The sequence below is a fragment of the Sturnira hondurensis genome, unplaced genomic scaffold, assembly GCF_014824575.4.
Source record: "Sturnira hondurensis isolate 20B ecotype Veracruz unplaced genomic scaffold, ASM1482457v3 Scaffold0001120, whole genome shotgun sequence".
NCBI classification, from domain to species: domain Eukaryota; kingdom Metazoa; phylum Chordata; class Mammalia; order Chiroptera; family Phyllostomidae; genus Sturnira; species Sturnira hondurensis.
This window is the reverse complement of record NW_028073751.1, coordinates 4,168,880-4,191,973: the sequence shown is the minus strand read 5'-3', so window position 1 is coordinate 4,191,973 and position 23,094 is coordinate 4,168,880. Positions and strand designations below refer to the sequence as shown.

Genomic DNA, 23,094 nt, shown 5'->3' with positions numbered 1-23,094 from the left:
ATGAGGGGATGGCACGGCCGCCCGGAGCCACGCTCCCCTCTCCTCGCAGGTCTCCCCCGAGCCCCTCTCTGCTCTGGTGTCTGCCTCTTTGTCCCGGCCGCTAGCCCTGTTCCGGTCCCTTTCTCGGCCCCCAAGAGGGCTGAGTCGGCCAGTCCCGAGATAAGCGCTGCGGTTGGGTGAGACCAAAGCTTTTGAAGGCAGACGCTTGCACAAGGAGTGGCCGGGGCCCTGCCGGGGGAACGGCCGGCGGGGCGGGACCCGGCCCCGTCGCGGGGGGGGGGGGGCAGGGCTGAGGGAGGCGGGGCCGGAGCGGCGGGACCCGGAGCTTCGGACAGCCCGGCAGGCACCGGGCAGCGGACGACGGCCGCACCGAGAGGTAAGGACCCCCGCGCCCCCGGCCCCCGCTGCCCAGACTCCTCCCCATCACCTCGAGGGCCTTCGCGGGAATCCCAAGACCCTCCGCGCCGGCGGCCCTCCCCCACCGCTCCCTGCCCCGACCCGCCCCTCCCTGCGGGCGACCGGCCTCTGCCCCCTCCCTCCTTGCCCCCTCCCTTGTTGCAGCCCGCGCGGCCCTGGGCTGTCCGGCCCGCCCCCGCACTCCTGCCCCGCGCACCTCTGGGTCCCCAGTCCCGTGCCCTGGCTGGGCCTGAGTCACCGGGAGACTGGACTCTGAGTCAGGGCCGGAGACACACTCCGGCCCCAGCCAGGGAATTGGGGTCCAGCCTCTGAGAGGCGGCGAGCGGCCAGAACTGATGCTGGGGCGAGAGGACAGTCCTGGTTAGGACTCCGCAGGAGAGAAATCGGGAAAGGCAGAAACTTGGTCAGAGGAGGCCAGAGACACAGATGCAACTAAAGACCTAGTAAAAGTTAGAGACGGAAGCAAGGAGAGGCTTAGAGAGCAAAGCAAGGAGAGGGGCAGAGATGGATTTGGAGGTAGAGATGGAAATGGGCTGGGTTGGAGACAAGGGCACGGCAGAGAGAAAACTCAGGGGGACAGAATCAGAGGTAGGTCCAGGGAATAGACCACGATCAAGCTGAAGTTGGGTGAGTGGGACCAAACCTCAAACCCGAGCCTGAGGGCATGGGCAAGGAAAAGGAAGGTTTGGAGAAAGCAGAGGTAAGGGGGATGTTGCTTCACACTTCTGAACCCCCTGCAGGGCGGTGCTGACTTGTGTGCATGCACACATGTGTGAAGGTACTGCAGGAAGCAGAGTAAGACCCTGGAGTACTCCTAGGCGCTGGTCCCTCATCTCCACCCCGCTCTGCCCAGGGCCAGGATCCCACATGCTGGGACGAGTTAAGGTTCTCTTGGCAGCCTGGACACGGCAGGCAGGATGTGTGGGAGGCCAGGGCAGGAGGGACAGGAAGGAAGTCTGAGCTGAGACAATAGGTGGAAGGGGAGGAGGAACTGGGAATGACCAGGATTAGGATGGTTGAGCCTGTACCTCAGCTCTGGAAACCAGTGGGAGTGGGACCTGCACCTCCTCTTAATGCCACAGCTGCTCTGGTCCCCACCTTATGCCACAGCAGGATCAGGCCACATCATGGGCACCTCCTCCCCACAACCCACCCACCACACCCCTGCAGGGTTCCAGCATCTCACTCTCTTCTGACTTAGCTGACTGTGCAGCCGTGCAGGGGCAGAACTTGGACCTAGACCCAGGGTGGGCAGAAGCTTGGGGCCCAACACTAACACATACTTGTGAGCCTGGGGCAAGTCTCTTCCCGTCTCTGGGCCTCAGTTTCCTCATCTGCAAATGAAGGGATCTCCTGGAATAAGAAAGCTCTTTCTGATGTCCTGGGATGGCTTTACCTCCAGATCACAGGCCTCTGGTCCTGTTTCTCTGGAGGAAGACTGGAGTCTGGTACCCCCGTCCAAGCCTCAGACTTGGAGACAGGGAAGGGGAACCTCAGCCTGAGCCCTCCCTTCACCCTGCCCCTCCCCCCAGCAATGGCTTGAGTCCCCATGGCTGCCCCTCAGGACCTGGACATCACTGTGTGGCTGGCCACGGTGCACCTGGAGCAGTATGCAGACACGTTCCGGAAGCATGGCCTGGCTACAGCGGGTGCAGTCCGGGGCCTGGGCCACGAGGAGCTGAAGCAGTTGGGCATCAGCGCCACAGGGCACCGGAAACGCATCTTGCGCCTCCTGCTGCAAGCGGGCACTGCAGAGGGCACCCCGGATCCCCAGTTGGAGAGTACCATGGAGCCATCTCTGAGCCCTGCCCCCCAAGCCCAGCCCCCCAAGCCTGTGCCTAAGCCCAGAACAGTATTTGGTGGGCTCAGTGGCCCCAATACCACCCAGAGGCCTGGGTTAAGCCCAGCTCTCTTGAGACCAGAAGTGCCCAGGAGCCCAGGGTCCAGCCCGAGTTCCCCTCCTCTCCCCACCTCCATCTCTGAGCAACCTTCAGCCTTGAATCCTGTGGAGATGATGCCCAATGCCATCTACTTCGGCCTGGACTTAAGAGGAGGGCCACAGACAGCTCAGGACACGTGAGTGGGTTGTGTCCCTGGGGCTCCAGTGCTGGGTGGGGGCAGAGAGAAGCAGGGCGCAAGGGCTTGTTCTTCCTTCTTTCTCCCTGAATGACCACTAGGCCTTTCCTCTCAGGGCCCCAGACAGCTCCCAGACAGCTGCCCCCACCCCTGCCCTCAGGCCCACCACAGGCACAGGTAGGTGTGTTATCCTGGGCCGATGGAGGGGGAAGGGACAGTGCCCTTCAGGGCCTCAGGCACTCCCACCTGACCTCCTCTTTCCACTTTCCCCATTCTCCCTGGACAGTGCACATCATGGACCCTGGTTGCCTGTACTATGGTGTCCAGCCTGTGGGGGTCATGGGGGCATCCAACAGAAGAGAAGGCAGAGGTGTCTGTCAGGACAGGGCTGAGCACAGGTGAGTAGTCAGTAGGGTGGTGATGGCAGGAGGTGAGGGGCGGGTAGTGGCCATGTATCTAGTCATTTATCAATCGTGCATTGAATGTCCTCTGCCCACCAGCCACTGGGTCTGAATCTGCATCTCAAATACAGAAGGAATAGAACAGACCTGGTCCCTGCCTCAGGCAGCCTATGACTCAGCGGGGCACAGGGGCAATAAAAACAAGTTGGCAAATGGATGTATCATTTAAAATAGGGAGCAGTGCTTTTCATTCTCTCATTTAACAACTCTGATCAGAAATTCCTGCCCTGGTGGGGAGATGGACAATTAACAGTGGATACAATAAAAAAGTTCCACCCCAGGTTAAAAAGCATTTAGCGGCAGGGGAGAAAGCAGAGCAGGGTAGGAGGGCTTGGCTGCCGTGAGGGGGAGCGTGGACTGCAGTTTTTCATTAAGAATTCCCAGCCTGTTAAGATGACATTTTAACAAAAACATGCAGGGGGCAAGAGAGTCAGTCATGATATCTGGGAAGAAGAGTGTCCCAGGCAGGGGAAGGAGGCCAAAGAGAGGCCTCAAGGATGCCGAGTGCCCAGGACCAGCGAGGGCAGCAGAGTGGGCCAGGGTGGGAGGAGGGGGAGGAGGTGAAAGGGGCGGGACCTTGTAGGGACTTTCGATTTTGCTCTGAGTGAAATGGGAAGCCACTGGAAGGGTTTGGCTTACAGTGTAAGGATCCCTGCAGGTTGCTGGGTTGGAGACTGGGTAGGGGAGATGGTGAGCAGTGGTTGGGCTTTGTTCTATTTTGAAGGCAAACTGTCCTAGTAAATTGGGGTGTGCAAGAAAAAGACCAGTGGAAGATGACGTGAGGGGTTTCCAGTCTGGGCCTGCTCTGTCTAGTGTGGTAGCCACTAGCCACGTATGACTGCTGACCAAATGCAGTGAGTCTGGAATGAGATAGGCTGCAACGGCAAAACAACTACCAAATTTTAAAGGCTTAGTACAAAAAAACCCCAATAGCAGATGAATATAATAGACATAGGTATAAAATACTTTAATAATTTTTATACTGATTGCATAGTAAAATGTTAATGTTTTGGGCATGATGGGTTAAATAAAATATACTATTAAAATTAATTTCACTTGTTTCTTTTTTTTTAAAATGTGGCTACTAGAAAGTTTAAAATAGCCTACTCTGTGGCTTTCACATTGACTCCTGTCGGACAGTGCCAGGCTGAGCAACTGACAGCCCCTGGAGTGGCTGAGGTCGGAGACAGGGGGCACTGAGGGCTCAGTTTTGGACGTGCAGAATCTGGGGTGTATATCATACACCCAAGAGGAGATGACAGACAGGCCATGGGATATGCAAGTGTGAAGTTCAGGCGAGAGGTCTACACTGAAGATCAAATTTGTGAGTTGTCAGCGGTTAGATGGGCGTGTGGCAGCCGTGAGGGCAGGTCAGCAGCGCAGAGGACCAAGCTCTGCATTCCGGCACACTTCCATGTAAGAGGTTTGGGACCAGAGGGAGGATCAACCAGACAGACTGAAAAGAGATGGCGAGTGAAGGAGAAGGAAAAAGAGGAGACAGTGACGTCGTAGGGGCTGAGTGCAGGACGTTTGTATAAGCGGTGGGTGGGGGGGAGAGGTCGGCTGTGTCAGATGCCACCGAGAGTTGAGCAAGATGAGGACTGAGAGCTGACCTCTGGAGTCGGCAATGTGGAGCTTGATCAGAGTGGGCTCCAGGAAGAATGGAAGGAGTTGGAAATGAATGGACAACATTCTTTAGGAGTTTTTCTGCAAAGAAAAGCAGAGATTTGGAGCGGTTGTCAGTAGTGGAGTGGAGTCAAGAAAGGGTTTTTTACCAGCTGAAATGTTACGTATGTTTGTAGGTGGATATGCATGACCCAGCGGAGAGGGAACACTAGCTGATGTAGAGGGGCTCGAGGGGAGAAAGTCTGGAACGACGTCCTTGTGTAGGTGAGAGGAACAGGATTTAGAGCACAGAGGAGGGACTGGCTTCAGACAGGGCTGTTAATTGTATTAACAGGAGGAAAGTAGAGTAATGTGTGAAATTGGGTAGATGAGGTGCTGGGAGTCAGTTGGGGTTCTTGTCTGAGCGCTTCAGCTTCTCAGGGAAGTAGGAAGTCAATAGGCAGAGGAATGGTTCTCAACCCAGGGAACTTTTGAACTACAGATGCCAGGTCCCAGTCTCAGGAGTTCCAATTTAGTGTCTAGTTTGGGGCCCATATTCTAGTATTTCCAAGTTTCCTACGTGATTTTGTGCTGCTGAGGTTAAGAACCACTGGAAGGTGATAGAAAAGAGTAAGAGGACTTTCTGAGTAGATGGCATAAGTACCAACCTGAGGATGAGAAGAGGTGGCCCAAGGAAGCATGTTCTGAGCCGAGGAAACAGCATGTGCAAAGGCCCTGAGACAGGGAGGGAATGTGGCTGATCTGTAGTGAGCACAGGTGAGGGTGATACCAGACGGGAGGTCAGGGGAGTAGCCATGGGTCTCACTGTCCTAGGTCTTATAGCCCATGGTAAGGAATTTGGGCTTAACCTAAGTGCAAATGGGAAGTTATAGGGTTTTCTGCAGGGGAGTGAAGTGATCTCATTTGCATTTTTAAAAGTACAGTTTGGTGAGGATGGAAAAGTGGATGAGGAAGGGAGGGCCAGGGTGGAAGCAGGTGGCCAGTTAAGCAATTACATCACCCTGGTGAGAAATGATGGGAACTCGGTCCAGGGAGACAAACTCAAGAACTTTTTGGAGAAAGAACCAATAAAACGTATTGATTAGATATGAGCAGCCATGAAGGGAGCCATCTACAAAGCCCTTCCCCAACTCTTCCACCTAGTAATATGAATGGCCGAGGAGAGGGACCGAAATTTTCCCAAGAAAAAGTCCAAGCATGCTCTTGGAAGAAGGTCCATGCTAATCTCTCGGGTTCTCAGCCTCCCTAATCTCCCATTTGAACAGCGGATCCAGTACCTGCCAGTCATTCTACTAGGTGCTGTGCAGGGGATGTCCAGGGAACTGGGTCTAACGTGTGTGTTTCTGTCTTGGTCCCCACAAGGCTCAGCAGGCAGGATGCGGAGACACGGGAGGATGCGGGCTATGCCAGCCTTGAGCTGCCCGGGGATTCCACCCTCTCGCTGCCCACCCTGGACACAGAGGAGACCAGTGATGACCTCATTTCACCCTATGCCAGCTTTTCCTCCAAGGCAGACCGCCCCACGCCCCTGCTCAGTGGATGGCTAGACAAGCTCTCCCCTCAGGGGTGGGGCTTCTGGGAAGGGAGGGGGGGAGAGGCTGGGCTGTGGGGTGGAGGTCACGTCCCAAGTGCCCTAGACCCTAGGAGCATCCACAGGATGCAGCCTCCACCGTTCACTGACCTTGGCCCCTCCCTTCCCTAGAAACTATGTCTTCCAGAGGCGCTTCGTTCAGTTCAATGGGAGGAGTCTGATGTACTTTGGCAACGACAAGGTGGGGGTCCAGAAGATGCTACGTGGGGCCTGGGGAGATGGAGAGGGCGAGGGAGGGCTGAGAGACTCAGGATTGGAAGGCAGAAGCCCATGGTGGGGATGCAGCCACTGTGTGACTGATGCCAGCATCTAAAGTAGCCGGGTTAGCAGCTGTACCCTGCCGCTTGTGGAATGAGTGCTGATGTCATTAAAAGTGGGTGCTGGCCCCTCGTGTCCCCTGTGGGTCACTGGGCTCTCTCCAGGACCCCTTCCCCAAGGGTGTGATCCCTCTGTCCGCCATCGAGATGACCCGCAGCAGCAAGGACAACAAATTCCAGGTCATCACCAGCCAGAGGGTGTTTGTGTTCCGCACAGAAAGTGAGGGTGAGGGCCAGGGCCCCCCGGGTTAGGGTGGGGGTGGAGAGGCCACGTGAGCACACAGCCCACTGTCCTGCTTCCTTGTCCCCCACCAGCTCAGCGGGACACTTGGTGCTCCACACTGCAATCCTGCCTGAAGGAGCAGCGTCTCCAGGGTCATCCCCGGGCTCCCCAACTGCCCCGACCCCTTCGCACAGGCATGTTGGAGCTGCGTGGACAGAAGGCCAAGGTGTTTGCCGCCTTGAGCCCTGGAGAGTTGGCACTGTACAAGAGTGAGCAGGTGAGGAGGGCCGGCCAGGGTCGATGGGCCTGGCCTAGCCCGATCTGGTACCTCACTGCGCCTCCCCCTGACCCCACCAGGCCTTCTCCCTGGGCATTGGGATCTGCTTCATTGAGCTGCAAGGGTGCAGTGTCCGGGAGACCAAGAGTCGCAGCTTTGACCTGCTCACGCCCCATCGCTGCTTCAGGTGGGGCCCAGACTGGCAGGAGGCTGGGCTGGGGGAGAGACTTTGGAGGGAGGCACAGGGGTTCAGAGGCCCAGAGGCCCCCTCCATAGGGTGTCAGTGGGTGCGCACTGGTGGGAGGCCACGGAGCGGGGTCAAGGCTGTCAAGCAGGTCTGGGCCAGCCTGCGGTCATTCCTGCGGGAATGGCCAGTGGGACGGGACAAGTGGGAGTGCGGTGTCCATGCCCACAGACTGGCTGTCCACCCCTCAGCTTCACAGCCGAGTCTGGGGGTGCTCGGCAGAGCTGGGCGGCCGCTCTGCAGGAAGCAGTAACCGAGACCCTGTCTGACTACGAGGTGGCTGAGAAGATCTGGTCCAATCGGGCAAACCTGCACTGTGCGGACTGTGGGGCTTCGCGCCCAGACTGGGCTGCCGTCAACCTAGGAGTGGTCATCTGCAAGCAGTGTGCGGGTAAGGGCCGGGCTTTTGGCCGGAATGGGGAAAAGAGGGGGACCGGCACAGGAGGGCTCAGGGCACCCATGTCACATGCTCCTCGTACCCTGACAGGTCAGCACCGGGCTCTGGGTTCTGGTATCTCCAAGGTGCAGAGTCTGAAGCTGGACACGAGTGTCTGGAGTAATGAAATAGTGCAGGTGAGGAGTTGGAAGAGGGAGAAAATGGGGACTGGTAGGAGAACATCCAAAAAAGGCCTTTAGGGACACAGGATTGGAATGTCTGGAGGCTTGAGTTCTCCATCACCCACTTCTGCCCCTTGTCATCCTGCAGTTGTTCATTGTCTTGGGAAATGATCGAGCCAACCGCTTCTGGGCAGGGGCCCTACCCCCAGGTGAGAGGCTGCATCCAGATGCTACCCCTGGCCCAAGGGGAGAGTTTATCTCCCGGAAGTACCGGCTGGGTCTCTTCCGGAAGCCCCACCCTCAGTATCCAGATCACAGCCAGCTCCTCCAGGTAGGAAGGACCAGTTGGGGCTGATGGGGAGAGGAAAAGCAGTGTCTGAGTTGACTTGGGGGGGAAGGGGCTATTTTTGGTGACCAGTGGACTATCCCCAGGACTCTCAGGTTGAGTCGTGGGGGTAAAAGCATCCTTGATCTCCCTGTAGGCACTGTGTGCCGCTGTGGCAGGGCCCAACCTGCTGAAGAACATGACCCAGCTTCTCTGTGTCGAAGCCCCTGAGGGCGAGGAGCCCTGGTCACCCTCAGCCATCGATGGCAGCTTCCCTAGCCTCCTGCCCGCAGGTGAGCCCCGCAAGTGCCTCCCCTCTCTCCCCTCAATTCTCAGCCCCAGACTGTGCCTTGGTTCTTCCACGGAGCTGCAATCAACCCTTGACCAAGTCTGTCACAGCCTGGGCCCAGCCTGGGCAGTTTCCTAAACCTCCAGATCCTTTAGGGCCAATTTGCTGATGTTATGAAATGACTCAACATTGGCCACTGCCTTGGAGTGCGGATCTGGATGTTTGAAGTGTTAGTGCTGGTCTCCTCCGGACTGGGTCAGTCTGGAGGCCAGGTCTCATCTCCCTGGGGGCAGTCTGACCATAGAAATGGTCAGCTAGCCCATGTGGGTCTCCGGTGGTCAGGCCAGAGGCGCTGAGACCCTTACAGATGACCTGTGCTCTGAGGCCTCTTCCCAGGACTCACTACCTAGTCAGCAGGCTAGCGGGGAGAGGCTGGTCCGCAAAGGATGGCTCAGAGGCCTCATCCCACCCTCTTTCCTAATCTGAGCAGTGAGTGGTCCCACCCGACTGGGCTCTACGGAGCCGTGCTGCCAGTGGAGTTTGGTCTCACTGTCTTTCTCAGTTCAGTCCCTTCCCTAAGGAGCTCAGATCACCGCACAGTACTGGCCTGACCTGACCACTGCTCCTTCCCCTTACAGACTCCTCTCTTGGCGTGTACAATGAAGTGGTGGTACCTGCCACCTACAGCAGCTTCCTGTACTGTGGTCCCATCAGCAACAAAGCTGGGCCCCCACCCCCTCGCAAGGGCCGGGATGGTAAGGGGGAAGCCAAGGAAGGGGGAGACAGTGAAACTGGGATGGGTGCAGTTGGACCATAGAGGGACAGGGAAGAGCAGCTGGCATGGGAAAGTGGGGTCACACCCACGAGTGGGCTGGGTGAAAGGGCCAAGTGAGGAGCTACACCCGGTGGCAGCACTGTGATTTGAAGTCACACTGCCAGGGTCAAATCCCAGCTCTGCTCCTTCCTACCCATGAGATTTGGGCAAGCTAGTCAATGGGGATTCTGACAGTGGGGACGGAGGTCTCCTGCCCGCTGACCATCAGCCTTCCCCTTAGCTCCTTCCCGACTGTGGTGTGTGCTGGGAGCTGCTCTGGAAATGTTTGTGTCGGAAAGCAGCCCCGAGCCCCTCAGCCTTATCCAGCCCCAGGATGTGGTGTGTTTGGGTGTGAGCCCTCCACCTACTGACCCAGGTGACCTTGAGAGGTAACAGCCTCCGTCTCACTGAGCTCCCGTCCTCCCTTCCTGACCCTGGGACTGGAGCCCCCTCCTTGGCCCCCGTTCTCTTCCCTGACATCACTGTCTCTCCAGGTTCCCCTTTTCCTTTGAGCTCATTCTCAGCGGGGGAAGGATCCAGTATTTTGGCACCGACGGAGCTGACAGCCTGGAAGCCTGGGTCAGCGCCATGGGCAAGGTGAGATGGCGGAAACTTCTCCCTGACAGCTCATGATTCTCCTGTCCCCACTTGCCCCCATCCTGTCCTCTCTCTTCCTATAGCCACTCCTGCCCCTTCCATTACCAGCTAAGGTGGACCGGGCACTTACCCTGTGCCAGGGCCTGTGGTAAGCACTGCCCACCCAGTATCTCCTTTAATTCTCACAACAACCTTCAGAGGTAAGGACTGTTTGTGTTTCACACATAAATAAACTGAGTCGCAGAGGTTATGAAGTCACTTGGTCAAGGTCACAGGGCTAGAAGGCAGCAGAGCACAGGACCTAAATCAGGCATTTGTCCCCAAAGCTCATGGCCTAAACCTCACTGTGCTGGGCCTCTTCCCGTAGAGAAGCTGCCCCCATCTCCCATCTCTCCGGAGGCAAAGCTGCTTCATCTGTCCCAGCTTCTCCACGGCCGGGCAAGCCCATCTCTCTCCATCCTGCACCCTCCCCCTGGAGTTAAAAGTCCAGATGCTGGAGTCAGACATCCTGGAACCTGAGCCTTCTACCTCTCAGTCTTCTGAGCTTTTCTGTAGGGGTACAGTGGGCATAAAAGACCCACTCCCTAAGGCTAAGAAGTAGAGACACGTGAGGCCCACACTGCCTGGCACCCAGCAAGCCCCCCGCCTGTGGGTGCTGAGACAGCAGTGGTGAGCACCGTAATCACTCCTGTCCTTCAACAGCTTCTCCCGCAGCCCTGCTCCACCCTCAGCTCATCACCCTGGTGCCCTTTCGGCAACTCAGAAAGTCCTCCACCCTGGCAGCCTGTGGTTCCTCCTTATAACCCTTTGCAGCTGCCTCCCCTGCCATACTCCTCTGCTACCCTGTGGGTGGCCAGTGACTTCCCACTGCCAAGGTCCAAAGGCTTCCTTCTGGCCTCCCCAGGTCATCTCTGCTGCCTCTGACCCCAGTCTCCTGATTCCCCCAGAACTTCTCACACTGAGAAGTTCTCTGTGACCTTTAATGGCTCTGTTGAAGCCCTTCCCGCTGGGTCCAAGTCTCCTCTTATGATTATCCACACTTTCCAAAAAGTCTAGCCCATCCTGCAGCCCACAGGTTGGGTGGTGCTGCCCAACCTGTGGGCTGCAGACTGTTCCACTGTCCTGGCCCGTGGACTCTTTGTTATGGCCAAGTACAGAACTTGAGAGTCAGCCTTTAGAATCTTCCTAACAATTGGACAGAGTGACTTATGTGTGCATTCTCCTTATAAAAATTGGGGGCTTATATTTTGTATGTATGTCTTTTCTCATTTCACTTTTCTAGTAATTCATTTGAAGCATTGTTTTTTTAAAGATTTTATTTATTTATTTTCAGAGAGAGGGGAAGGGAGGGAGAAAGTGAGGGAAAGAAACATCGATGTGTGAGAGAAACATCTATCAGTTGCCTCTTACATGCCCCCAGCTGGGGACCTGGCCTGCAACCCAGGCATGTGTCCTGACTGGGGATTGAACCAGTGACCCCTCAGTTCTCAGGCCGGGGGCTTGAGAACTCAATCCACTGAGCCACACCAGCCAGAGCTCTAGTAGTTCACTTTTATTGATCTTATTAAAGTATTGATTAGTCACAGTTAAGAAATTAAATAAGAAAAGAAAAAACTCCCTGTCCTTCCTCACAGGTAGTTTGAGAAGCGCTGCTTTGAGGACCACCTCAAATAGTCCTTTCTCTGTGAAGCCTGTCCCCGGCCCCTGGGCATGGTGGGGCTTCCCAGGGCATCCTGACTCTCTGGTTACAGGCCTGTTCTTTCTTACCCCTACGTCCCAGTTAAGGACGTAAGCCTGTCACGCAGGGAGCCTCTCTGTGTTGGTTGGAGCAAATTGAATTGAACCGAATTTCTTTCCCATCTTTCTCCATCCATCTCTGTCTTCTCCCTGGGTCTTTCCTTTGCTCCTTCCCTACCCCTTTTCATTCCTCTTTCTTCTGCTTTCTCTTCACGTCTTTCTCTGCCTTTCCCTGGGCCCTCCCACTCTCTCTCCCCCACCTCTCGTGTCTTTCCCCATCTTCCTCTCTCCCTATGTCCTCCTCCTGCATCACAGTGGTTCTCCCCGCTGAGCTGTCACCAGCTGTTGGGCCCTGGGCTGCTGCGTCTGGGCCGTCTGTGGCTGCGGTCCCCCTCCTATACGGCCCTGGCTCCTGGCCTCTGGCTATCAGGCTTTGGACTTCTTCGTGGTGACCATCTCTTCCTGTGTCCAGCACCGGGCCCTGGCCCCACAGTCCCTGAGGACATGGTGCATCTTCGGCGGCTACAGGAGATCAGTGAGCAGGGATGGGAGCAGGGATGAAGGGTGGCCATGGAGGGGGGAGGAACAAACCATCCTCTGTTGGGGGTACTGTGGGAAACGGCAGAACATAGTTTCTCAGGCACAAGCTCTGGAGTCAGACTTCCCAGATTTAGAACCTTCCTAGCTGTGTGATCTTGGACAAGTCACTTAACCTCTCTGTGCCTCAGTTTCCTTCTATTTACAGCAGGCACAATAACAGGGTTGTGGTGAGTTTTAAATAGGCAATGCATGGAAAACACTTATCACAGGGCCTGAGCTTCTCTTAGTGTTCAGTAAATGCTGTATGCTATAAATCTTACTGTCATTGTTATTTGGAGTCACTTGCTGTTTGGGGACTAGGAGAGGGTGTTACGTACTCTCACTTTCTCTTAAAAGAGGAACAGTATAGGGTAATGTTTCAGGGCTTTGGAGGCAAGAGACTTGAGTTCAAGCTGGGCTTTGACATTTCCTAGCAAATAATCAGAGGCAAGTCACTCAACCTCTCTGAGCTTTATGTGCCACCTGTGAAGTAGGGACAATAATATGTAACTCACAGGGTTTAATGCAGCACTGTTTGTAAGGCTCCTAGCCGGCACCTACACACCTCAAATGTTTCGCAAGTATTAGTCATGATACTGAAGACAATGATAATCTCCATGATTCTCCTCCCAGGTGTAGTCTCCGCAGCTGACACCCCAGACAAGAAGGAGCATTTGGTCCTGGTAGAGACAGGAAGGTAAGTGTTGCCCCTGTCCTGGACTCTAGGCACCCCCTTTCTAGAGCCCAGCCCCCACACACCCTGTCACCCTGGCCTGCTGGACCGCTGTCGACTTCCTCAAAGTTCCTTCCCTAGTTCAGAGGCCCTGTATGGGTTGGGTGATGCTGTCCCCTGCTGGTGACTCCAGGACATCTGGTCCTTGTGCTTCTGGGCCTCTTAGCGGATCCCCTGGCAATGGCATTGACCCGGGCCTCTTGGGTCTCAGGACCCTGTATCTGCAGGGAGAGGGCCGGCTGGACTTCTCCGCATGGAACGCAGCCATTGGGGGAGCTGCCGGTGGGGGTGGCACAGGGCTGCAGGAGCAGCAGATGAGCCGAGGTGACATCCCCATCATCGTGGATGCCTGCATCAGTTTTGTCACCCAGCATGGTGAGTGGGCACTAGCCAATACTGAGCAGCGGGGGAGGGGGCACAAGGGGGCAGCCAGGGTGGGGAGATGGTGACCTGCCCACACACTCTGCCTGCAGGGCCTGCAGACTGGCAGCCTCTGCTTGAGTGACCCCTGGCAAGTTGCTTTGCCTTTCTGAGCCTCTGTTCTTCAACTGTAAAACGGGGTTACGAACAGTCCTCATTTTCCAGGATAGCTGTGAGAGCAAGGTAGCACCCATGAAGCATTTAAGGTGGGACCCGGCAGGGAGTACGTGTTCGAAGGTAGCTGTCCCTGGGGTGTGGGCATGGAGATAGAGTGGCACTGAAATGTGACTAGAGATGTAGGCCCATGGAGACAAAGTGGGCAGTCACAGGGCCAGAGCCAAGCTGTGCAGCCAAATCCTGGAAGGTTGAAACACAATTATTCTGTGTGGGAGGTTTTCCGGGCATAAAAGATCAGCTATGCAAGTGGTTCCCAGAATTCTTTGTAAGCTTCAGGCCTCTGCTTTATTCTCCATCCCAGTGAGGACCAAGTAGACTTCCTGGGTGAATCCCCATTAGATGGCTAAACTCTTGAGAAGCAACATTCACAGAAAACTAAGGGGGGCAGAAAGGGGGGAAAGCACATCCACAAACCTACAAACAGTTGTGCTTACAACAAGGACAGTGGATAGTCAGTAGCTTAATGACATGCTCCATGTGTTGGCGGTAGCCTCATGCAGTGACCTCCCCCACTCACTAGATCCCTGCCCTCTTCTCAGCCTCCCTTGTGTTCAAAGGAGGAATGAAGTCGGAGGGCCAAGGAAAAAGCCCTGGACAGAGAGAGTGGGTGTCCAAGTCCCCTCCCCCACAGTTCCTGCCCCACCGCTGTTTACTCAGCAGATACTTGTTGAGCTGCCCCCACTGCCAGATGCGGGGTTAAGGCAGCGAATAGGGAAGGTCCTGTGAGGCTCCAAGACTAGTGGGAGAAATGGGTAATGACTACGAAAACAAATACAGTCAGTTCTCATCATTCAAGGTAGTTATTTTTCATCAAGTCACCGCGAACACTGAGTGCACGCATACCGAATGTTGTCCCAGTGGAAATACAGGGGTCGGTTCCTGAGAGCCCCTGGTCATGCTTTTACCAACCGATCAATACATGACCTTATTTTATGTGTTTCTGTTTAAAGACACTTTATTTACTATACATTGTTGATTTGTTACCATTGAACTCATTGCCAACAAGCACTACGTTCCCTACCACGTATTTTCTCCAGAAGGCACACTGTAGCCCTTAGAAACCGTGGACAGCACATTAGCACTACACTTGGGGGCCATTTTAAACAGCAAAATCACCCACAAAAAAGGCACATGAAGACAAAAAACATGGCTCTGAATATGTCATGAAAAAGACGCTTGTTTGCTCTATGAGACCTTAGCTGGGAGTGTGTCCTACAGGCAACCCAGAGTTTTCTCTGCTTTGAGCCTGTTCACAAATGACTGGAAAAGTGCCGCCGGTATTGATTTGGGGGTTACAAATAAATTTTAGCAAGTAGCTGAATTTGCAAATGTGGAACTTTTGAATGACTAGGACCTGTAATGTGATTTCCGAGAGTGCTGTTTAAAAATAAACGTGATGAGGAGACGGAGTGATGGGGGCTGCCAGGGCCATAGCACGGTTAAGTGAGGACTGTCTGAGCAGGGCCCTGAGGAGCAAGACCGTGGAGGCAGATTTCCTTCTCTGTGACCCCCCCCCACAGTCACATGCCATGGGGGGGTCACAGATGGGATGCTGGGTGGGTGCTGGGGGGTCTTCCGGCGGCCTGTAAGCAGAGATGCTGCTGTTCTCAGGACTCCGGCTAGAGGGCGTATACCGGAAAGGGGGCGCCCGTGCCCGCAGCCTGCGGCTCCTGGCTGAGTTCCGGCGGGATGCCCGGTCCGTGAAGCTACGACCAGGGGAGCACTTTGTGGAGGATGTCACTGACACACTCAAACGATTCTTTCGAGAGCTCGATGACCCTGTGACCTCTGCACGGTTGCTGCCGCGCTGGAGGGAGGCTGCTGGTACTCCCAAGATCCCTAAGAACTCCTCTCGGGCAACCAGGGGGCAACCAGGGGGCAACCAGGAACTCCACCCACCTGCCAGAATCCCTGAGGCCCTCTTGTGGAAGTGGACAGCCCCTCTCCCTAGCACTCTCCCTACTGGGGGGTCACCAAGGGACTTGGCTCAGGGCAAGGTGGGAAGGGGGCAGAAACGCATCCATTCTGGGGTTGTTTCTCTAAAAATCTCTCCATTCTCCCTTCCCTGATTCTCCCTTCCCCATTTCATCTCAGAGCTGCCCCAGAAGAATCAGCGCCTGGAGAAGTACAAAGAAGTGATTGGCTGCCTGCCAAGGGTCAACCGCCGCACACTGGCCACGCTCATCGGGCACCTCTATCGGTCAGCCTGGCAGACCCCTCCCAGCCCCTCACGGACCCGACGTCACTTCTGCCCAGACCCCTCACTTTCATTTATTCATCCATCCCACAAACAGCAAGTGTCCGTGTGGACTTCGGAGTCAGACAGACCTAAGCCTCAGTTTCCTCATTTGTAAAGATGATGTAGTGATGTAATGTGTATCACCTCACTGGTGGTATGAGAGTTAAGTGAGATAATGCTTGTGAAGTTCTTAACTACAGCACCTGGCACGTGTGCAGTAAGCATCCAGAAATGGTGAGAAGTCAGTATTATTTGGTTTTGTTATTCTATGCCAAACAAAGGAGTAGCTGTAGGAGACAAAAAAGAGTAAGAGGCAGATCTATGTTTACCAGTCTCTTGGCGTGACAGGTCTTTAAATGATTTGAGGGTTAACCCCAGCTGTATTATATACTAATCACATTGTATCACAGGGACTGGCCAGTTACGACCTATGGGCCAAATCCAGCCCGCACACAGCCTGTCTTGTAAATCAAGTTTTGTGCAAAAACTAAAGCCATGCCCGTTCATTTCAATGGTTGCCTTTACACTTCAATGGCAGACTTGAGGAGTTGTAGCAGAGACTGTATGGCCTACAAGCCCCAAATATTTCCTGTTCCTTTACATGAAAAGTTTGCTGACCCTACTACCTTTATAATCACCCAGTCCTCCTCTGTCCCTCCCCTAGACAGACATCTTTGCTCCCTGAGGCTGGTATTGTGTCTCACTCATTGTTGCATCCCAAGTGTTCAGCCCACGGCCTATGTACAGCAGGGGTTTGATAAGTGTTTGCTGAATGAATAGGTGTGTTGACAGGCAAGCACCCATGGCGTTCCTCATGCCCCCCACGCCCCTCTGCAGGGTGCAGAAGTGTGCCGCTCTGAACCAGATGTGCACGCGGAACCTGGCCCTGCTGTTTGCGCCCAGTGTGTTCCAAACTGACGGGCGTGGGGAGCACGAGGTGCGTGTCCTACAGGAACTCATCGACGGCTACATCTCTGTCTTTGAGGTAAGCTCTCTCAACCCCTGACCCATAGTCCCTCTTCCCGAGCTCTGGAGCCTGCTCACCCTAACAAGCTCCTGGCCCTCTGAAGGCCTCAGCATCAGGAACCCCCTCCCAGAGCCCTGGGCCCCTCTCACCCATAACCTCGCTCCTAACATCCTCGCCCAATTAGTTCTTAGCTCTTCTAGCCTCTAACCCTTGCCTACAGGTTTTCTGGTCATCACATCTCTCCCTGCTCCCCTCCTTTCCCAGTATCTACCCCTCCCCCCAACCCTCCCCCACCCCCCACTCCCAGACACACACACACACACACACTCACTCTCTCCTTCTGGCTCTTCCACAGATCGACTCTGACCAGGTAGCTCAGATTGACTTGGAGGTCAGTCTTATCACCACCTGGAAGGATGTGCAGGTAACTTGTCCCAACCTTCCTTGGCTTCTGAGTAGGTCAGGAGGGGACATCAAGGTAGGAAGTTGACTTTCTGTTTCTGGACATGGGGGAAACCCAAAGCGGGGAGTACTTTGAGGAGAGAGGTCTGGTTTAAGATTTGACCCATTCGTTCCTGCGTGAGGATTCTCCGTGATGAAATAGTGGCAGAAACACTTGAGTTTCATGTGTAAGAGAACCCAGGAAGAGTTAGCTAAATAAGACAGAGGTTAGAAGAGGAATAATAAATACTATGGTAAATAGCTGAGGACTATTCCAGGCACCTTTAATCTCACATTAGTATCACACAACTCCATGAAGTAGGTAGTCCCAATTTGCAGATAAAGAAACTGAGGCTGAGGGGGGTCACTTATTCAAGGTCACACTGTAGTGAGTGGCAGAGTTGGAACCCAGACAGTCTGACTCCAAACCTGTCCTCTTAAGCGCTGTGCTTCACTGTCTTGGGAAGCTCCTCAGCAGCCTGAAGATGGGGTCCCGCCACTCCTGGGGTTCTCCCTGTTACGGGCCTGAGCCATGTTGGGGGTGATGGTTGGGAGGAGACTTTTTTGGAGTGGTGAGGAATGCTTATGAGGCAATGTGAAGAGTCCTCTGGCCTTGCTTCTTTACATCCTTCATGCCCTCCTGACTCCTTGCCCCTTCCCTCAGCTGTCCCAGGCTGGAGACCTCATCATGGAGGTTTACGTAGAGCAGCAGCTCCCAGACAACTGTGTCACCCTCAAGGTCAGTCCTGGGGGAACAGGAGAGGAGATGAGAGAATGATGTGGGGCGGGGGCAATGGCCTCACCAGCAAGGGTCCTCTGCTTTTGCCCTGGCCCCAGGTGTCCCCAACACTGACTGCTGAGGAGCTGACTAACCAGGTACTGGAGATGCGGGGAGCAGCAGCTGGGACTGACTTGTGGGTGACATTTGAGATTGTCGAGCATGGGGAGCTTGGTGAGTACGACTCACTACCTCATTCTCGGTACTCTCCTCTCTTGGTTTTTGTGGACCCCCAAAACCTTGGCTTTTCTTCCATCTTGAAGGAGGCTTCTCTGCCTCCTTTGCTCAGATTCCAAATGTTGGACCCAGGCTCTGAGCCTGGACCCTTTTCCTTTCTCTGTCTACATTTCTCCTCGGATGACCTCATCCATCCCCGTGACTTTAAATGCCACTAATAAGCTGGCCACCCAATATTTATCTCCATACCAGACCTCTCCTCTGAGCTCCAGATTCACATGTCTGTCTCCTTGGCGCTTCTGCTTGTATGTCTCATAAGCCTCTCAAATGTCAAATGTCTGAGACCACACTCAACTCCCAGCCCCTCCCCTAACAAAAAACGCAGGCCATTTCCTAGTTTTCCTTAACTCAGTTATTGGCACCACCATGCACACAGAGGCCAGGCACTTGAGAGTCCTCCGGAACACCTCCCTCTCCTTCGCCTTCTTACCCAACCCAACCAACCAGTTCTGCAGATTCCATTCAGATCTATCACTCTCTCCATCTCCACCACCACCACCCTGATCAAAGGCACCATTATTTTTCTGCTCCCCAACATTAACCACGAACATGTAGGGTCCCAGAAAGGAAATAACTGGCCACTATTCCATTCTTGTCTCCCGACAAACCATTTTCTTTACAGCAGCCAAATGAGCATCTCAAGCACAAATCAATCAGATTATGCCATTCCCATGGTTAAAAACCTTCCAATGGCTTCCCATTGAACTTAAAATAGAATTCTGTTGGACTTAAAATTCAAGTTCCTTACTGTGGTCCACAAGAGCCTGAACATCCGGCCCTCACTTACTTCTCAGACCTCACGTAACTTATCCTATTCTCTTTGCAGCCACCCCGGCCGTTCAGTTCCTCAAACACATTTTTTCTGACTCAGGGCCTTTGTTCTTGCATGTTGTCTTGCCTAAAACTTCTTCCCCCGGATCTTAGCATGGCTTCTTCCTAATCTTTCAGGCCTCTGGGTCTCACCTATAAATGCTCCCTCTGAAAAGCCTTGCCTGATCATGGTCTCTCGGTACCTGCCCCGTTAGTCTCTTTTTCAGCTTTTGTTTCTTTCAAAATAATTACTTGTCTTTCATTGTTTTGTTTACTTGCCTGTTTGCTGTCTGCTCCCTCACTAGGCTGTGGGCTTTGTGAAGGCAAGTCATGTGTTTTGTGCTCACCAATGCATCCCCCAGGGCCAGCGCTGGGCCTGCCAGAGAGTCAGTGCTAACGCAGTGTCTGTGGCTGGGCGGTGGAATGGACGAATGAATGAGTGACTGGGCGGAGAGGAGTTTCAGGCTGTGATGGATATTCTGGGTGATACCCACCCCCACCTTGTCCCTTAGAGCGGCCCCTGCACCCCAAGGAAAGGGTCCTGGAACAGGCCTTACAGTGGTGTCAGCTCCCAGAGCCCTGCTCAGCCTCCTTGCTCTTGAGAAAAGTCTCTCTGGCCCTGGTCAGCTGCCTCTTTACAGGTGAGCCTCTTTCTTCAGCCCAGCACCCCTAGGCCTCTCCCTCAGGACTGCCCCCGCCAACCTGGTACTGCCCATTTGTACCCAGGTGTCCGGCGGGAGAGCCCGAAGGTGGGGCTCTTGCGGTGTCGAGAGGAACCACCTCGCCTGCTGGGAAACCGCTTCCAGGAAAGGTTCTTTCTGCTTCGTGGTCGCTGCTTGCTGCTGCTCAAGGAGAAGAAGGTGGGGCCCTGGAGCTCTTGGGAGGGACGCTGGGTGGCTGTGGGGAGGGCACCATGGCCACCGTGACCCTCACTCCACAGCCCATAACCTCATCAGCCTCACTGCTCCCCTGGCCCCGTGATCCCATAACCCCAGTGCTTCCATAATTTCTCGAGCTCATGAACCATGATCCTTCTCTCACCTCGCAACCTCGCTGACTCCGTCTGTGTCCTCAGAGCTCTAAACCAGAACGGGAGTGGCCTTTGGAAGGTGCCAAGGTCTACCTGGGGATCCGCAAGAAGTTAAAGCCTCCAACACCGTGAGTTTCCTTCCCTAGCCCACACTTCTAGGACCCCTCTGGTCTTTCTGATCACCCCATCAACTGTTTTCCTTTACTTCCCAGGTGGGGCTTCACACTGATACTGGAGAAGATGCACCTGTGAGTACCTCCCAGTTTGGCTTCTCCTCTGGGCCAGACCTGCTCCCTGTGCTCAATTTCCTTCATTTTTCTCTTTTCCATCCCTGTAGCTGTGACCTCTTTCCTGTCCCTAAATTCCCCTCTTACCACCCCCAGCTACCTGTCCTGTGCTGACGAGGATGAGATGTGGGACTGGACCACCAGCATCCTCAAAGCCCAGGTGAGGAGATGGAGAAGAGCAGAGGGCTAGGTCTGTGGTCCCAGGTCTGCCCCTTGGCACCTCCCATGCCCACCTGTGCCAACCCCTCCCCCTCCCTCCAGTACGATGACCAGCAGCCAGTGGTCTTACGACGCCGTTCCTCCTCTGACCTTGCCCGTCAGAAGTTTGGCACCATGCCTTTGCTACCCATCCGTGGGGATGACAGTGGGGCCACTCTCCTCTCTGCCAATCAGACCCTGGTGAGATCCCAGCCCACCTCAGCCCCTTCCTGACCCCCGCGTGCCCTTGCCATGCTGCAGGAGGGAGTGGTGCACTTGCCAGCCTGGTGTCCTCCCTCTGTCTTCTCTGTGTCCCCACTCTCCCCCTTTTATTGCCAGGCCTCACTGTGTCTGTGTCTTTCTCTCCCCAAATCCCCACCCCACCTGTGCCCAGAGGCGACTTCACAATCGGAGGACCCTGTCCATGTTCTTTGTGAGTACTGTGCCCGCGCCAGCTGTGCTCCTCTGTGCTGCTGCCTGAGCCAGTGTGCTCTCTGTGTCTGTTCCGCTGCAGGCTGTCAGCGTGTGTGTGTGTGTGTGTGTGAGAGAGAGAGAGAGGGAGAGAGAGGGAGAGAGAGGGAGAGGGAGAGAGAGAGGGGGAGAGAGAGGGGGAGAGAGAGGGAGAGAGAGGGAGAGACAAAAAGTGAGTGTTCTGTCCAGAAAAAGTGAAGAAAATGAGGGATCGTGAGATGTGGTGAGGAAAGGGTGAAGTGGTTACAATATCTGAGAAACATAAAGAAATTAGTTAAATGAATGCATTTTATTTTTTTAAAATATATTTTTTAAGATTTTTTTTTTTGTTTAAAGAGAGGGGAAGGGAGGGAGAAAGAGAGGGAGAGAAACATCAATATGTGGTTGCCTCTCCAGTGCCCCCTACTGGGGATAGGGGAACAGGCCCGCAACTCAGGCATGTGCCCTGGCTGGGAATCGAACTGCAGACCCCTTGGTTCAGAGGCTTGTGCTCAATCCACTGAGCCACACATTTTAGATGATGAATACATTTTAGAGTCAGACAGACCTAGGTTCAAGCCCCAGCTTCAACATTTGGCAACTTACTTAACCTCCCTGTGCTTCAATTCACTCATCTTCAGTGTATCCCATCATACAGAATTGTTCTGATACCGTATCGGCAAAGTATTCTGTAGCATCTGGCTGACAGCAAGCGCTCAGAAAATGACAGTGATAGAGAATCTGGGAGCTCTAACTCTGCCCCCTGCCAACCCTTTCCTATGCAGCCGATGAAGTCGTCCCAGGGGTCTGTGGAGGAGCAAGAGGAACTGGAGGGGTCTGTGTATGAAGAGCCAGTGTACGAGGAAGTGGGGGACTTCTCGGAGCTGATAGAGGACCCTTCCACCTCCTCCTCCACTATGAAGGAGCAGACAGCCAAGCCAGAGACCCCCCAGAAGTCCACGGGCCAGAAGTCCACTGATCAACCCCTTCTGTCCACGGCAGGCCGGGAGGAGAGGCCACCAGAGCCCCCTCCAGGTCCCCCTTCAAAGAACAGCTCTCAGACACATGCGTCCTTGGAGGAGCAGCTGCTCCAGGAGCTCAGCAGCCTCATCCTGAGGAAGGGAGAGACCACCATAGGCCTGGGCAGCCCCTCCCAGCCCTCCACTCCCCAGCCCCCAAGCCCCAACAGCCCTTCAACACCTGGCTTCCCCAGCCCACCTCCCTGCACTTCCAGTCTACCCTCCAGCCAGCCCCTCACATGACCAGCAATCTGAGGGAGAAGGTAACCAGAAGACCCCAGCTCTCACCTGGGCAGACACTGCTGGGAGCTTCCTCTGCCCTGGCTGGAAAGACTTGAGAATCCAATGGATGCTGTGGAAGTAGCGCAGGAACTGAGGGCTCCAGAGGCTGTGTGCTGCCCAGGGAAGGGCAGATCATGGCCCCTCTCTGGGCCTCTCTCACTTGTCTGCACCATGAAGTAACAAATAAGGAGAGCAGTGAACGTCAAACTGCTCCTCAGAGCTGTAAGCCCCACATATTTTCCTCAACAAGGGCAACTCCTGCTTCATATATTTAATATGTTGGGTTTCTGTAGGAAACCATTGAAAACAATGGTTTTATTGCATTAAATAAAAAAAGATTTGGAGGCCAGGGATCTGAATGATCTCCAAGTCTGTCCTACTCCATTCCCTACATTTGGGGACTACATTGAAGCCCAACAGAGGGGAAGTTGATTAGAGTTGGGAGCTGGGGAAAAGAGGAGCCAGAAAGGATGGGACATTGTTAATAAACCTTGGAACCAACAGGTTACCATTCTTTTATTCATTCTTTTGTTCATTCATTCACTCAACAAATATGTGTTGAGTACCCAGTTGTTGCCAGGAATTGGGGCTATAGAATGAACAAAACAGATGGGGTCCCTGCTTTTTATAGAGCCTCCACTGTAGAGAGGGAACAAAAAAAGAGAAAACACACACATACATTCAGTGCTTTGAAGACACCAAACCAAAGTGATGTGTCTGTGGAGGGAGCCCTTAGGCTGGGTGGATGGGGGAGGCCTCTGTGAGGAGATGAAACTTTGAAACGTAAGGGCAAGAAGCAGGATGCGGAGAGCTGGGAGGAGGACTCCAGGAGAGGGAAAGCAGCGTGCATGAAGGCTCCAGGCCTGCCGGGGGGGGGGGGGGGGTAGGGAGCTAA

General features: G+C 54.4%; 1 protein-coding gene across 5 annotated transcripts; it reads left to right on the top strand.

The window, feature by feature from the left end:
- The first annotated feature begins 310 nt into the window (after positions 1–310).
- Positions 311–22,707, top strand: ARAP3 (ArfGAP with RhoGAP domain, ankyrin repeat and PH domain 3). Of its 5 annotated transcripts, none has more exons than XM_037062752.1 (33): positions 311–376; positions 1,950–2,493; positions 2,609–2,670; positions 2,780–2,891; positions 5,943–6,146; positions 6,283–6,352; positions 6,594–6,714; positions 6,804–6,988; positions 7,069–7,175; positions 7,424–7,623; positions 7,720–7,805; positions 7,939–8,121; positions 8,273–8,408; positions 9,043–9,159; positions 9,460–9,607; positions 9,713–9,815; positions 11,868–12,087; positions 12,765–12,828; positions 13,076–13,239; positions 15,073–15,285; positions 15,556–15,661; positions 16,538–16,685; positions 17,023–17,091; positions 17,773–17,847; positions 17,946–18,060; positions 19,446–19,574; positions 19,660–19,793; positions 20,009–20,091; positions 20,176–20,211; positions 20,347–20,410; positions 20,512–20,649; positions 20,843–20,881; positions 21,684–22,707. In XM_037062752.1, the coding sequence occupies exons 2-33, from the start codon at positions 1,967–1,969 to the stop codon at positions 22,158–22,160; spliced, it is 4,635 nt and encodes a 1,544-aa protein (XP_036918647.1). In that variant the 5' UTR covers positions 311–376; positions 1,950–1,966; the 3' UTR covers positions 22,161–22,707. The 5 variants fall into 5 exon arrangements, with proteins under 5 accessions (XP_036918647.1, XP_036918639.1, XP_036918619.1 ...); XM_037062744.1 differs by having other exon boundaries at positions 329–376; positions 1,820–2,493; XM_037062713.1 differs by lacking the exon at positions 311–376 and adding an exon at positions 576–1,865 and having other exon boundaries at positions 1,982–2,493.
- The last annotated feature ends 387 nt before the right edge of the window (positions 22,708–23,094 follow it).